Raw genomic sequence first — 17,810 nt, forward strand, 5'->3', positions numbered from 1 at the left:
GTTTTAATAAATTTTGGCGTAATGAGACGGTTTATAGTCTGGCATAAAATCTTTAGACAATTATAATCAAAGTCGTTCCATTCAATCAGGCTATATTCTCCGACATCGCAGAGAAAACCCAAAAGAAAATCACGAAATAGTAAGGATTTATAGGGGGAAGGGGGTTTAGAGTAAGGATTTATAGAGCAAGGGGGGTTAAGAGTAAGGATTTATAGGGGAAGGGGGGTTAAGAGTAAGGATTTATATGCGGAAGGGGGATTAATAGTAAGGATTTATATTGGGAGGTGGTGTAATAGTAAGGATTTATAGGTAGAAGGGGGTTATAGTACAGATTTAAAAGGGGGGGAGGGTAATGCAATTGATCGAGGACTCTGAAATGGAAACGAAAAAGAAAAAGGTAGAAAACACCTGTCCTAAAAAAATAATATTAGCTTTATGTAATCTAAAACTCGTGAAATAGTACCAAACTCTCGAAATACTTGAAAGCTAGAATTTTGATCTCTATTCAATTGGATTTTGATGGTTGTTAAATTCTTAACAAATTCTTTTTAGCGATTTTGTCTGCTTGTGCGTAATGAATTAAGGTTGGCATATTCCATGCTTTCTGTCACTATCTTTAATGCATCTATGTAAACCGTATAAGATCAATAATAATTTCCACTTTTTCGTTTTAAACCTGCAGATCCACATTGTGATGGGGAGTGGACCGACTTCTTTAATCGAGACAGTCCAAAAGACAAATACGACAATGAAGGACTAGCGAGGATCCAAGAGAAGTATACGGGTCAAGTATGTAAACACCCTACGGATATTGATGCAAGATTGGTGAATGGCGATCATTATTCCACTAGCGGCGAAAACGTTACTGTATCCGCATCGAAAGGGTTAATGTGTAAAAATTCAGACCAGGATGACGGAATATGTGAAGATTACAAAGTTAGATTTTGCTGCCCACACGGTAAGTTATCTAATTATAAAGTCAGATACACTCGTTCACGCAGTAAAGTATTTAATTATGAAGTCAGATACACTCGTTCACGCAGTAAAATATTTAATTATAAAGTCAGATATACTCGTTCACGCAGTAAAGTATTTAATTATAAAGTCAGATACACTCGTTCAAGCAGTAAAGTATTTAATTATAAAGTCAGATACACTCGTTCAAGCAGTAAAGTATTTAATTATAAAGTCAGATACACTCGTTCACGCAGTAAAGTATTTAATTATAAAGTCAGATACACTCGTTCACGCAGTAAAATATTTAATTATAAAGTCAGATATACTCGTTCACGCAGTAAAGTATTTAATTATAAAGTCAGATACACTCGTTCAAGCAGTAAAGTATTTAATTATAAAGTCAGATACACTCGTTCACGCAGTTAAATATTTAATTATAAAGTCAGATACACTCGTTCACGCAGTAAAATATTTAATTATAAAGTCAGATACACTCGTTCACGCAGTAAAATATTTAATTAGAAAGTCAGATACACTCGTTCACGCAGTAAAATATTTAATCATAAAGTCAGATACACTCGTTCACGCAGTTAAATATTTAATTATAAAGTCAGATACACTCGTTCACGCAGTAAAATATTTAAAGATTCGGCCGTTAAAGCAGTACAATATTTAATTTTAGAGAAAGCTTTTGTATGAAATATTTTATTATAGAGTTAGATTATTGGTACAATATTTCATTATAGAGTCAGATTCTGGAAACAATATTTTATTATAGAGTCAGATTCTTGGATACAATATTTTATTATAGAGTCAGATTCTGGATAAAATATCTAATTATACAGTCAGATTCTGGGTAAAATAATTCATTACAGAGTCAAATTTTGGGTAAAATATTTAATTGAGTCAGATTTGGGGTAAAGTATTTCATTATAGAGTCAGATTCTGGCTGATATTATGTATTTATATAGTCAGATTCTGGGTAAAATATTTCATTATAGAGTCAAATTTTGGGTAAAATATTCCATTATAGAGTCAGATTCTGGCAGATGTATGTAATTATAGAGTCAGATTCTGGGTAAAATATTTAATTATAGAGTCAGATATTGGGTAAAATATTTAATTATAGAGTCAGATATTGGGTAAAATATTTAATTATTGAGTCAGATTTTGGGTAAAATATTTAATTATAGAGTCAGATTCTGGGTAAATTATAGAGTCAGATTCTGGGTAAAATATTCCACTGTAGAGTCAGATTTTGGGTAAAATATTTAATTATAGAAGATTCTGGCTAAGATATTTAATTATAGAGTCAGATATGGGGTAAAATATTTCATTATAGAGTCAGATTCTGGCTGATATTTGTAATTATAGAGTCAGATTCTGGCTGATATTTGTAATTATAGAGTCAGATTCTGTGTAAAATATTTAATTATATAGTCAGATCTATGCAAGTTTTCAACGCCATAACAAAATTATTGCTGACCTAATTAGAACGACTGGACTATTTTACGAGTCCAAACTGTTAAAAAAAGTCAGTACAAATAGTCCGATTTGGGGTTATGATGACGTATTCGATTTTAACAGAAAACATTAACTCTAGTTATCGATCACCAAATTGAAGTATATAGCCCAAATGATTATCATTGTATTGATGATGATTTCGATTTTTTAAGATTTGGTTTAGTTTTCTTCATTGTCCAGATTTTGAAATTATCAAAGCTGAAATTTTTCTAATATTGTCTTGGCCTACAACCACTCCACTTTATACATTAATCTGCGCTATCTCTTAAAGAAATCGATAAAATTTACTGATACTCTCTTGTTTTATTTAGATATATCGCTTTATTGTGATGGAACCTGGACCGACTTCTTTAATGTGCCAATTCAATTAGCACTTACGAAGACGAAGGACTGGCGACCGTCAAAGATATGTATATGGGCCAAGTATGTGATAACCCTATTGATCATGATGCAAAAATGGTTGATAACGATAATTATAAAGTTAGATTCTGCTGCCCACACGGTAAGATATTAAGATATGAAGTTAGATTCTGGGTAAAATGTTTAAAGGGACAGATGCGCCATTTTGGAGGGTTGATTTTAGTCTTGAATGTCATATAAATAGTCTTCAAAAGTACTAGAAATGTACGAACATCTCATAATTCCTTCTAAAATATCTCAGAGTAGGAATTTTTTCCCTGTTTCTATAGATGTCTTTTATGGTAGTGTCTCAAACGCGTTTACTTTCAAACGCGGATAATTCTGGACACATATGGGCTGTGAACACTGGTACTGATTGGCCTATCTAAAAAAAACCTTCCCGTTTCTGAAGTAAAAAAAATGGCGCAACTTTCCCTTGATTATAGTCAGATTCTGGCTGATTTATTTAATTATTAAGTCAGATTCTGGGTAACATACATTTAATTATAGAGTCAGATTCTGGCTGATATATTCCATCCTTTAATCAGATTCTAGCTGATATATTTAATCATTTAGTTAGATTTTAGGTAACGTATTTGATTATAGAGTCAGATTCTGGCTGATATATTCAATCCTTTAGTCAGATTCTGGCTGATATATTTAATCATTTAGTCAGATTCTGGGTAACATGTTTAATTTGTACGATCTGTTTGGAATACATGTAATTCGTCAAGTTCTGTTGTCAGATTGATGAAATATTTATTTATGATTTCGATTTTTAATGAAAAGATTTTGCTTTATTACCTTTTTTCATAATTGTCTATGTTATTGAAAATATTAAATCTTTCATGAAGTTTTCTATTATATGGATGTACTGCATTTTGAGCTACATTTAACTATGTTATCTATAACAATTTACTGATACTTCCATCTTTGCTTTATTTAGAAGCTCTACCACATTGTGATGGAATCTGGACCGACTTCTTTGATCGAGATGATCCAACTTCCGGCAAAACCGACGACGAAAGACTGTCGCTAATTCGAAATAAGCATCCCAAAGTATGTAAAAGTCCTACTGCCGTTGATGCAAGACTAATGAATGGCATGCTATATACTACTAGTAACGAACACGTTCAAGTATCTGCATCGGAAGGGTTAATCTGTGAAAATTCAGACCAGGATGACGGAATATGTGAAGATTATCAAGTTAGATTCTGCTGCCCACACGGTAAGATATTTAATAATCTAGCCAGATTCAACCGTTTACACAGTAAAATATTTAATTATAGAGTCAGATTCAACCGTTCACACAGTAAAATATTTAATTATATTCAGCCGTTTACACAGTATAGAGTCAGATTCAGCCTTTTACACAGTAAAATATTTAATTTTAAAGTCAGATTCAGCCGTTCACACAGTAAAATATTTAATTATAAAGTCAGATTCAGCCGTTCACACAGTAAAATATTTAATTATAAAGTCAGATTCACCTGTTCACACAGTAAAATATTTAATTATAGAGTCAGATTCAGCCTTTTACACAGTAAAATATTGAATTATAAAGTCAGATTCAGCCGTTCACACACTAAAATATTTAAGTATAAAGTCAGATTCAGCTGTTCACACAGTAAAATATTTAATTATAAAGTCAGATTCAGCCGTTCACACAGTAAAATATTGAATTATAAAGTCAGATTCAGCCGTTCACACAGTAAAATATTTAATAATAAAGTCAGATTCAGCCGTTCACACTGTAAAATATTTAATTAATTAAGTCAAATTCTACTCTGAGATAAATAAGAAAAATACTATTCATATATTAAGATAGTTAGGTATAATAATGCGTAATTCTGCAGTCAGACTAACATTCTTGAAAAGAGTAAATCTGATTCTTCTTCAGTATCCCTGTACAAAAGGCCTTTTGCCAGAGTGGTAAACTATTTTCTACATTTTAAAACTGTTTTTCTATATAAATTTTTAATTTTGTTTGTTTAGATCATTACGTGCCAGACTGTGATGGATACTGGACTGAATTCCTTAATGGAGACGGACCAGATAATGAATATGATTTAGAACGACAGTATGCCATCCGAGTGAAGTTTCCTGGTAAAGTATGTGAATACCCAACTGCTGTTGATGCAAGGGTGAAAAATACTAATGAATTTTCTTCAACAGCAGAAATACTTTTTATCGGAGCATGGTATGGATTAGTCTGTAGGAATTCCAACCAGAAGGATGGGAAGTGTGAAAATTATGAAGTCAGATTTTGTTGTCCACATGGTAAATATTTAATTATACAACCACGAGTCCGCTCTTAAGTTTTGTATGTCAGATCCTTAGATTGGCATTGGTAACAAGGTCAGATGCTATAGCTATTGTATTACGTGTCTCACATGTCCATAATCAATTCATAATTAGCTAAATTAGAAGAGCATTACCAGCAGAATTCCAATGAGTGACTGATCAAAAAAGGTCAAAAAATCTTTTTTTGTTTATCCAGACTGTACATACATGGACATTTATGATTGGTTAAAACTTTTAATTATATGCAATGAGAAAATAATGATATGATAAAGAATACATGATAATTCATTAGAAACACCGATTAATCAAATAGTTTGCTTAATTTGACACTAACAAATAAGGAAACCCATCTTTAACATTAGGCCCTATCACTGAATTGTGGAAGTACAAAGTAAAGCCAATTCCAATAGCTATCGAAACCATTCAGAATATTTACAAATTGCACTTCAACATATACTTTTATCCCCTTATTCAGCACCCAAAGAGCCATATTGTGATGGAGAGTGGACCGACTTCTTTAATCGAGACGATCCTAACGGCAATTACGACTATGAAACACTGGAGAAAATCCGAGAGGACTATTCTGTATGTGAAAACCCTACTGGATTTGATGCTAGATTGTTGCATGGCGAACATTATACCACGAGCGGAGATGTAGTCGTAGTCAGTTCATCGTTTGGACTTACATGCAAGAATTCAGAGCAGAAAGATGGGAAATGTGAAGATTATAAAATCAGATTCTGCTGTCCAAAAGGTTATACACCATTTTTTTTAGATAATATACTGAAATACTTCAGTGCAGTATCATTTTGCCTATGTACTATGGACGATTATATATTCTAGTGATTTAAATTACCAAATTGTATTGCATTGTGATTTTATAGTGTTTTCTTTCGAGTTGCTGTTTTCTGAGGTAGCCTATACTAAAATTACTTTGGTTAATCAACAGCACTTTAGGTTAGGCTAAATTACATTTGGACTTTTGCTTTGTATTTAGAACTTAAACTTGAAGAGCCACAATGTTCAAACTGGACGTGGTTTTTCAGTCAAGATAACCCAGACGATGGTCTCGAAGACGAAAGACTGGAGGAAATCCGAAAGGCGTATCCAGAAGTATGTGAAAAACCTACTGCTATTCATGCACAACTTCTTAATGGAGATCATTATGCCACTGCTAAAGAAGTACTTACAATTTCTCCATTGTTTGGACTGCAGTGTAAGAATTCAGACCAGGATGACAGGAGATGTGAAAATTATGAAGTTAAATTCTGCTGCCCACAAGGTAAAATGTTTAATTATGATAAAATAATTCTGCTGTTCACAGCGTAAATTATTTTATGAGAAAGTCAGATGGTAGGTAAATTATTTATTTATAAAATCAGATTCTGCTGTTCACAGCGTAAATTATTTTATGAGAAAAATATAAAATCAGATTCTGTTGTTCAAAGGTATCGATTTATCGAACTATAAGAATTCGAACATAAAAAGGGCAGTCACAAGATTCATTTTTTTTATACCATAAATCCTTGATCCAGACTTGAATTAGGTCCAACTATTCGGATTCGAACCTAAAAACTAAAAAGGCCAATAAAAAGACAAAAAACCATAAAACATTCTATTTCTAGATTTAAAACCTGTGGAGCCATATTGTGATGGAAACTGGACGGAATTCTTTGATCAAGACAATCCAACGGGCGGATCTGATGATGAATCATTCGAGAAACTCTATAACGCTTACCCCGACCAAATCTGTGAACATCCTATTGGCTTTGATGCCAGATTGGATAATGGATATTCCTATACCACCAGCGATGATGTAGTAACTGTCGGCCCAACGTATGGAATCGTCTGTAAAAATTCGGATCAGAAGAGTGGAAAATGTCAAAATTATATGATAAGATTCTGTTGCAAAACAGGTAATAATTTAATTTAAGACTTTCCTTTTCATTATCAAGTCTGAAGTGTCGAAGGTCAAATATATTCATCTGGTAATATAATTGGAAAACTCAGAAAACTGCTCTATGTCTTAATTCAAATGGGTCAAATAACTTTTCTGGATTTTGCATGATTAATGAGTACACCCATAATGCCTAATGACGCAATTTCGACGTCGGCCGGGAAATAGGAATGGCAGGGTTAAGCATACAAAGCTAGAAAACCACATGTGAACCCCTGTTTTACCTACGGCATATTCATTTATTCATCCATTGTATATATGCAATCATACCAAGTTTTATACAATACATGTATACTCATTATATTAATAATCACCTTCCATAAACTGTTCACAGGACGCGATCCACAACGACCAATCCCTTTTCATCTTAAAGCATAAAATTTAGGAAAGCATAGTCGATTCTAGGTATCTGGTGATGACTGCCAAAAGATTTTGAATTCAATTAAATTGCTTGTATATTGCCTTGTTCTACCATTGGCAATAAACATTTTGCACTTACTTATATTTCATTTGTAAGCTAAAATCCTCGACTGCCCTGAGGGATTCTGGACCGACTTCTATAATGTTGATAGTCCGGGAGACCAAGACGAAGCCGAAACACTGAGTGAAATCCGAAAAGTTCACCCCGAGGTTTGTGAAGATCCATCTGATATTGATGCAAGATTGGTAAATGGTTTGGACTACACTGAAAGCGACGATACAGTTACTATAGGCCCGTCGTTTGGACTGCTTTGTGAGGATGCACATCAGAAAGACAAGTTGTGTGATGACTATAAAGTCCGATTCTGGTGTCATTAATCTGGTAAGATGTAGAATAAAATTACGACCTGTACAGAGTACATATTATTTGTAAAATCCAATGAAAATTCAAATTTTCAAGTTTTATATTATATGAGCCATGGTCGTCTTCGTCTTTCGGCGAATCCCACTTTCACATATGCTGCAAAATAAATCGGACCCTTTGATAGAAGCTCGGATATATTATTTATTGCATACTTGTAAATTAGTAAGTAACATTTAATATTTTGTTTTATAGGTGATGGTGAGGATAAAACATCTATTGTAAATTCACACAACTCTTGTTATACCCTGAACTACTGACTTTTTCAAAACTTAGATGAGAATATATCTTTACTATTCAATGAAAAAATATTAAACCTTATCTTTTAAACTGTTGTTTTTCAATTAAAGTACCTTTAGTTGCATTTACATTGGTATTTTGTCAGGTGTGGATCATTGACCACAGGATTTCTCTATGCATAATGATACAAAAATTTTAAAGTGAGGTCGAGGGGAGGGGGGTACAAAGCCAGGTCATGTGACATCCCCGAGAAAAGATCGACTGTACAAACGTCACTTTTCAAGCTTACACTCACCATTACCCCTTTCAGGATACTTGATTTACATTACCGCCTATAAATCCTTACCATTACGTGATTTTCTCTTAGGTTTTCCCTGCGTTATTCTTCATATATTCTTCTTCATGACAGAACGACTTAAATCATAAATGTTTATGCTCCACTTCAAAGCACCTCATTACCTCCCAAAATTTCAACCCCTGATCAAGACCAAGTAAAACGTTTACATCGACCACAAGTATGCCTCTTTAATGACGCGAATGAGCTGCAGTGGCTCAGTGAGTTAGGCACTTGCTCGCTAACCTGAAGGTCCAGGGTTCAATCTCGGCATAGGTCGAGATAATACCTTCGGATTTTTCAACCCGGTTTCCTCCTGTCAGTGATGCAGGCAAGAGGGGTTGACATGGAAAAAGCATCTAGTCGTTCGGTGGGACAATAAACCGAGCTGTGTACGTTAAAGATCCGTCGACAGCTGGAAATCGAACAAGAGCAGGCAAATGCCGCTGTCATGGAAACATTTCCCTCAATGCACCTGAATGGCGTTATCCGTCTTCACGGTGCAAAAAATTATGACGTATAAAGACTCCATTCATTTCATTCTTCTTTTTTTTTAATGACGCGTAAACTGTGAAGTGCTGAATAGATAAGATGCTGAAGTAACATAATTTCTTTCCTGAAGCGGCTTGATACCAGCGCATTTTCAATATTCAGTATAGCACTCTTTCGACTTATCTCCCTTAGCATGGTGAATGTTACCTGAAATTATACTACTTCAAAATGTACACCACGGCGCATGAGCTTTTCTATGTCACATAGTTGAACACAGTGTTTGACAATCGGGGAGCTAACATTCTCATATAGCAGTAAACGCAATCAAACAATACATTGTGAAAGTTCCGCAAGAGTACCTTGCAACATATCACGGTGTTAAATGGCGACCCTTGTACCCAATATAATTACAATATAGACTATCTCATAATTCCCTCAAAAATATCTCCCACTCAGAATTTCATTTCCTATTTCTATGGAATAGATATCTTTTCTATATATATGGCAGTGTATCAAGAAAAGACTCATCTTTCAAACTTTCTAGACACAGTTGGATTTGAAGGCTCAAATTTTGACGGTGAGCTGTGAACACTATTTTCAAATATACCCACTTAAAACAAATTCAGTTTGATTATAGCATATTTACTATTTTCATATATTATTTACACCGTTTTAAATAATGAAAGTTTTGCCTTAGTCTTGTTTATCTTGGCAAGAAATCAACACGACTAATGTCATTTTTGGTAATTACACCACCTTATTATGAAAAGTGGATCTTTACTCTACTTTTAAAAGTGCTTTTTGTCAAAAGTTGTTACCAATATATATTTTTGGAAGTTAATGGCATGCTCCGGGGAAGGTTGTTTCATTTTATAACCATTATACCTTATAGAAATATTGTTGATTGTAATATAGATAATACGTTTCCTGCAATAAAAACAAAAACAAAAATAACAATAATATTCAAGGATAATTATTAAAGGGGGGGGGGGGGGTTGTGATTTTACTTTTGAACATATGTAAATAGTCTTCAGAAGTACTAGAAATGTAAAAAAAAACACATAATTCCTTAAAAAAAAAATACTTCAAACTAGGAATTTCACTCACTATATATCTAGGCCTATCGTCATTTTAACATGCAAACACAGATAATACTGGACACTTTTTGAAGGCTCAAATTTCGACGGTGAGCTATGAACACTAATACTGATTGGCTTAGCTAAATAAAATATAATTGGTCACAAAAAAAAAAAAAAAAAATGGCGCATCTGTCCCTGTATATAAATTTAGAATAAATGTTTAGTAAACATTAAAAGAGTTAAAATCCGAATGCTCAACGATATCACAAGGAAATAAAAAAAATTTATGGAGTTTCCAAAAATCAAAAACGTTTCGCTTGGCCTGCACAGAACCGTAACTTCATCTAAGCAAATGAGACCAATGCATCTTGTCGAATTTTACAAAAGGTAAAACAAATATACATTTTGTTTGACAAAAGTAAAAATATGATATTAGCAAAATTAATCGCAATTTTGAAAACGTGGCGATGAAGTACAGGAGTTTGGCCTAGTAGGAAAAAGACCATTGTTACGTGCAGTAGCATATTATCATGTAGAAAAGAAACCACAGACGCCTGAATGAAAATTGGAATGTTGCAAATTGGTGCTATCAGTGTCTCCGATACACCTATTTTTTCTCTAGAAAACCGCTTCACAATCCCTTTTACCAAGCAAGTTGTTTACTTCAAAGGCACATCGTAATTCAAACGCAGTAAAATATGGTTTGGTTCGCTTGCACTCTCTAGAAAGAACATTATGCAATAAATAAATATATAATCAAATGAAAAAAAATAAAAATAAATAAATGAATTAATTATTCATAAATTTTTCATTTTTTTTTAATATGTTTAATTGGTACTTGTAAACACATCTAAACGTTCAATTCTTTAGGAAATTAACTAGAATGAACCCTATCGAAGATATTTATAGGTCCTGAGACATCAACAACGTCCTACGTTTCTGCACCTAACCGGACTGATAGGAGACGCACATCATTTAGTGAAGCCGTCGCCTACCCTATTTTTTTTACTCTGATATCGGTCAAATATTAACCTATGAACTTTATTGAATTTGATCGTTTAGGACATCGCCCTATGAAGTAAAATGGATAATATGTCGATTTTTGTCAAATGTACAAAAAACACTGATATCATAAAACCATTAAATGGACATATTCATTCAACTGAATTGATTCACTGATAATGGATTTCTGATGCGCTCATTGACTTAATTTCTTTTTTTACTGACAAACAAGTTTTGATTGGTTGAAAAGAACAATAGAAACATTTTCATTGGTTAACCATAAACTAAAAAAAGAACCGGATACAAAATCTCCTGAAGGGGTAACCAAAACAATATCTATGAATTTTAAATCCACTGCCAAAATGTATAAAAGGGGACAACAAATCGTTAGCACATCATTGTATTTATTTTTACTGATTGGAAGCACTCGTGAAAATGCTACGCTACATTTGGGCGCTGAGCGCTCTTTTTTCGCTTTGCCAGTCGCGCATAGCTTTTTCAGGTAATTATTCATTTATTTTTTATTATCTTTTTTATTATTTCATACATGCGATTAGATTCTAAAATATTTCAAATTTTTTTTGTTAGATAGGTGGTCGTTTTTTTTACAGCATTTCCATCATAAATTTGGAAATCTTTCGTCAGTAACACGTAGAAACGTAATTACATAGATTTACGTGAAATGTACTGCGTATTTGTGTTTATTTGCGTTCGTCCAGAGGTCGTTACACCATTTCTTGAAAAGACTGTAGGTAAAACAGTTCCAGACTTTATTTTGACGAAACGTTGGTATATAAATATAACGCGAGAAATAACCATTGTTCCTTGAAAGCAGTAAGGTTTTTTTTTTTACATATTTTTAATGCTAGATTGGTTTTGACGAAAATTGGTGAATGTTGTTATCATCAAAGGGTGTTCACAAAAAAATAATTTATTTTAGCTTCAGTTGTTGAAAAATTGGTTGCTGTTGAACCCTGTCATTAAAATTCATGAACTCTTATTGAAATGTGTTTTATTGAACTCCGTTCAAGGAGGAGATATTGTCGAATATTGGCGAAAACTTGGTGAAGATGTTTATCAAACAAGAATAAACTTAATTAATTTTCAAAAAATTATTGTCACTCATGGCTGAACATTGAGAACACTTTTTTTGACTGAAAAATCTAGACATATTAAGCTTCTGTGAGATTTTGTTCCTTTTTCAATATTTTGTGCTGACACCACAATTCTTGATGAAATGTGTGACATATATTTTATGTTGTTCGTTGTTGTATCCATCTAAATACGTAGCTGCCAGTGGACGCACGTTCCTTTGCCTACGAAACTATCTTTCATTTTTTCGTAATTCTCTAGAAATCGACTCCAAATAGTATGGAGCAAGGGTTAAATAGTTTAAAAGTCGACTCCGACGTGTTTCGTGTCCTGTCATTTATGTTTCCATTCTCTTTTTCTTTAAAAAGAAATTAAAGAACCACATTGTAATGGATACTGGACCGATTTCTTCGATCGAGATAATCCATCTGGTTCCTACGACTACGAGGCATTGAGCAACATTCAAATTGAATATCCCGGGAAAGTTTGTGCCAATCCTATTGGTGTTGATGCTAGGCTGTTGAATGGTTTACACTATACCACTAGTGGTGAAGTTGTAACAGTCAGTCCATCTGTTGGTCTCATCTGTAAGAATTCAGACCAGAAAGATAAACGTTGTGAAGATTACAAAGTCAGATTCTGTTGTCCCAAAGGTAAGCTTTTCCATCATCAAATTCGGTAATAAACATTTTCTACTGCATTTTAAAATCGACTGCCCAGAAAACCGTACCTCATTTCATTAAAATATACAATATTGCATTATAAATCAATAGCACACATATCCTTACAAAATTAGGACATGTCTTGTGGTTTAATAGTCTCACTTTTTGATATCATTTTCTATTGGCGTTCTCAGTATACATTTTAATGGAGATTTTTTTTTTATCAGAAGAGGTAATTCCTGAATGCCCCGAAGGATCATGGACTGGCTGGTTTGATCGAGACAACCCATCAGGATATGGTGACTACGAGTTGCTTTCCGATCTACAAACTGAAAACCCGGGTAAAATTTGCCCGTCACCATCTGCTGTACATGCTAGATTACTTGATGACAGTCCTTATACTTACGGTGGAGATCTAGTCACAATTGGTCCATCTGTTGGTATTTATTGTAAGAATTCCGACCAAAGCGATGGTAAATGTGCAGATTACAAAGTTCGTTTTTGTTGCTACGGAGGTAGGTTCATGTCCATTTTACATCTTTATCATTGTGTTCAGAGAAAGTTGAAATTTACCATCTTTTCATCAATGTCGGAGAATGCATAAGAGATAATAACGAATTTTTATAATTTTATAATCAATATTACCAGATATCTTGGACTAATATTTACAGAATCCAATTAACTTATCCGTTGTCTATTCCAGCGGCTTCCTGTCCAAACAAAGAAGATTGGACACCATGGTTTGATAGAGATAATCCCTCTGGTTACTATGATTGGGAACATTTATCAGCAATTCAGTCTGAATACCCCGGAGTCTGCGCTAGTCCGGTTGCTGTAGAAGCTCAGCTGACGAATGGTTTAGATTATACCGCCGGTGGAGATGCTGTATCTATTGGCCCATCTATTGGTTTAACTTGTGAAAACGCTGCTCAAAATGACAAAAGATGCAATGACTACAAAGTTCGATTCTGCTGCCCTGCGGGTAAGAAAAAAGTAATCTTAATCTATCAGGACGACCCTTAAAATGTTAGTAAGGGATTCTATGACTTTATGTGTATATGTAAAAAAGGTAGCTTTCTAAACTAGTCAGTAACAAAAAACCCGAATCGTTGTCCAAAATATGATTTGCCTGGTAGATTAGAAAAGTTCCATGCCCGTAGTCTCTACTGTTATATGCAATATGTATCTGTTTCAGTTCCATCCCCTTGTCGTAAAGAAGATTGGACACCCTGGTTTGATCGTGATAACCCAAGCGGATATGCTGATTACGAAGCCTTGTCTACCCTCCAATCCGAGAATCCTGGCAAGATTTGTCAACAACCCACTGGTGTTGATGTACAGACCGTGAGTGGGGCCCCCTATACATCAACTGGCGATATTCTGTCCATAGGTCCAATGGTTGGTGTCATCTGTTACAATTCTGATCAAGACGATAAGCGATGTGCCGATTACAAAGTCCGATTCTGTTGCAGTAAAGGTAAGAATTTGAAATTTCAGACAGACAAAATACAACAGAGTTATATTCCTTAGTATTCATCTAATTACATCATGCGCGATAGGGTATTCATGAGGGTGATTTTTGAAAATATCGGTCTTGAAACACGGATTTTGATCATTTTTTAAATCGGATTATGGTAGTCTAACTCTTTCTGATAGACTTAATCGCCGACGATTTCTTAACTTTATTTCAGTTCAAGAAGAACCTTCATGTCCCGAAGAATCGTGGACCGACTTTTTTGATAGAGATAATCCAAGTGGATATGGTGACTACGAACTTTTGTCCAATCTCCAAAATGAATATCCTGGAAAGATATGTGCCTCGCCTTCAGCTGCTGATGCTAGATTGTTGAATGGTGATCCTTGGACTGCTGGTGGTGACATAGGATATTTGTCAGCAAACGGATTCTACTGTAAAAATGCTGACCAGAAAGATGGAAAATGTAATGATTACAAAGTGAGATTCTGCTGCTTTGGAGGTTGGTATTAACACAATGTTCTTTAATGTATACTTTGCACAGGAGGGGGCGACTTTGAAGAAGACACTTTGTGGGATCATCTTTCTTCATTAATTTTGGCGTGACGACCACCAGTCTTAGTCTTATCCAATATAAGTCGGGCTATTTCTAAACGACAGTCCAGATTCGCTTTTGTAATCTACATAGCGACCACCAACCGCCCAACCTATAGGTGATTATGAAAAAACTTTACCCAAAACCCTCAAACAAAATAATAAAGTATGGAATTTGTATGTCAATGTATTTATCATTCTTAGAATCAACCTGTCCTTCCAAAAACTGGACACAGTGGTTTGATCGTGATAATCCCTCTGGTTATTGGGATTGGGAAGGCCTAACATCAATTCAAAATGAGAACCCAGGAAAAGTTTGTGCTAACCCTACTGCTGTGGATGCTCAGCTTACCAATGGTGCTCCCTACACATCTGGAGGAGATGCTGTTTCCATTGGACCATCTATTGGTTTAACTTGTGAAAACGCTGCTCAAAATGACAAAAAATGCAATGACTACAAAGTGCGATTCTGCTGCAACGCAAGTAAGTAGGACATTTTTTAGATTGTTCAAATGACCTGTTTAAATGTTTCGACCCATGAATTACTCTCAAATGGAGATGCAGAATTGAACGCTGACAGTGTTTACATTATGATTGTATCAAATCTTAAGATTTTTTTCATTTTTCCTTTGAAGATGGAGAAACACCATCATGTCCAGCTGACAAGTGGACTCAATGGTTCGATAGAGATAACCCAAGTGGAACTGGTGACTGGGAACATTTGGCATCGCTTCTTGACGCTTACCCTGGCAGAGTCTGTAAACACCCAACTGCTGTTGATGCTCAGCTTACATCAGGCGCACCATATACAGATGGTGGTGATACCCTTACATTGTCACCATCTCAGGGTCTCATCTGTCAAAACAATCTTCAAGCAGACAAGTCCTGTAATGACTACAAAGTGAGATTCTGTTGTCCACAAGGTAAGAAATGGAAAATGGAAGAGATGTCCTACACTTTTTCTTTTTTTTTGTGCTAGCAAAACTGCCTGTTCATGCTTCAGCAACAGGATTATACATCATGGCATCTTCATGGGAATGATTCAAAGCATATTGTTATCTTTGTTCAGTTACCTATTGAAGTTTTTACTGCTTAGTTATGTCTCAGCATGCTAAATCCTGAAATTGTATTGATTCTCGTTTACATCGAATGACTAGGTTACTCAACACGATGCATAGTGTACTGTTATCATTGTAATCTTTGCAACCCAAAGTATTCATGTTACCTACCGATCCGACCCTCTTGATCCTGAATTACATGATTCTCTTTTGTATTATTATTGAACAGAGGTCCATGCCTTTATGATTTTGAACGAAAAATTCATTTTCAACTATTTCATTCCAGATTCTGACCAAGAGGTCCGAGATCCCCCAAAGGAAGCACTTGTAAGACAAAAAGCTGAACAACAAATTGTGAGAGAACAGACATTCAGACGAGCGTAATGCATATGTTATTATCCTGTTCCATGATCGAAACCACATACAGATAAAAAGCATAGAAAATTAGATAGAGTAAACTACAATAGACCATCATAACTTTTGCATATTTATGTAACAAAAAAACTTACCATATAAGCTGCCGTAAATACAAACTGTTTAAGAATGCATAATTTAAAAGTAATATTTCTGCATTCAAGCTTGGTATTTAGCAACACTGCCCGTTTTCACTATATAATGTTTTAATTGGTTTATGTAAAATGCAATTGCAGTATATTAAATATAGAGTATAATTGTAAAGTATCATTTTATTCTTTCATGAGACCCCATATTTCTTTTGGAACGTTACATGGGATTTGTGCTATGATCTGTCTCATAAGAAGCTTGCTCTCTGACCGGAATCCGGAGCACATTCCAGAGATGGGTCGAAATGATCCTGATTTTTCTCAACCTGACTGTAAGCTACACGCTAAAGATCGATCGACAATTGGGTCTCGAGGAAAGCTAATGCCATTGTCCTGGCAAAATGTCCCTCATTCTTCGCTGAGCCCAAATTGGAGCACCTACTACTCATCAGCTGAAAACGTGTTCCTAATTTCACAGTTTTGTGGCACATAAGTCTCAAAATCTATTACCATCGGAATGGAAGCGCGTGAGAAAAGACAGCGACAATTGTGGGAAATTCGATTGTACGACTCAAAGCTGAATATCAGGGATTTTCTACCATGTGAAGCCCATACATTCCTTTGAAATGGCTTGATGACAATCAAATTTGCATGCTATAAATGCTGTATTATTATGAAAAGATGCACTTCAAAACACCGTTTGTATTCGTCTGTGTTACGACATCAACTCTCCAATTCATTATACTTATAGTTATACCAACCATTTAACACTTAATGCTGTTGAATCATAATTTTAGGAAGATTTGGCAAAATTTGAGTGTTCACTAAACCGTATAAAAAACCGATTTTAACCATATAGATTGTCATGATACGGATACGGAACTATGGCGTGATTGTTATTTTTTCTTTTTTGAGTGCTTTTTGATGCTTTTTTGAAGTGTCATTCGGTACCTTTTCTTACCATATGACGTCTAGCCTTTAAATAAATAAGTAGAAATATTTCTTTATTGCTCTACAATTGATGTATGGAGCACTATTTTAACAGTTGTATTTCTATATTGCTTTACAATTGATGTATGGAGCACTATTTTAACAGTTGTATTTCTATATTGCTTTACAATTGATGTATGGAGCACTATTTTAACAGTGATATTCCTATATCGCTCTACAATTGATGTATTGAGCACTATTTTAACAGTTGTATTTCTATATTGCTTTACAATTGATGTATTGAGCACTATTTTAACAGTGGCGTTTCTATATCGCTCTACAATTGATGTATTGAGCACTATTTTAAC

General features: G+C 34.5%; 3 protein-coding genes across 3 annotated transcripts; all 3 read left to right on the forward strand.

Annotated features, from left to right (window-relative positions):
- Positions 1 to 861: 861 nt before the first annotated feature.
- LOTGIDRAFT_79274 (hypothetical protein) lies at positions 862 to 5,931 on the forward strand (the record flags this gene model as incomplete). Its single annotated transcript, XM_009058982.1, has 2 exons — positions 862 to 958; positions 5,687 to 5,931. Coding segments are annotated over 2 exons (342 nt in total), but the record flags the coding sequence as incomplete, so codon positions are not given.
- LOTGIDRAFT_121410 (hypothetical protein) lies at positions 5,836 to 12,903 on the forward strand (the record flags this gene model as incomplete). Its single annotated transcript, XM_009059083.1, has 2 exons — positions 5,836 to 5,938; positions 12,599 to 12,903. Coding segments are annotated over 2 exons (408 nt in total), but the record flags the coding sequence as incomplete, so codon positions are not given.
- On the forward strand, positions 12,772 to 15,930 carry LOTGIDRAFT_121599 (hypothetical protein; the record flags this gene model as incomplete). The annotated part of the gene is made up of 2 exons (XM_009059084.1): positions 12,772 to 12,874; positions 15,611 to 15,930. Coding segments are annotated over 2 exons (423 nt in total), but the record flags the coding sequence as incomplete, so codon positions are not given.
- Positions 15,931 to 17,810: the final 1,880 nt, after the last annotated feature.

Source organism: Lottia gigantea, assembly GCF_000327385.1.
Source record: "Lottia gigantea unplaced genomic scaffold LOTGIsca_37, whole genome shotgun sequence".
Taxonomy (NCBI): Eukaryota; Metazoa; Mollusca; class Gastropoda; family Lottiidae; genus Lottia; species Lottia gigantea.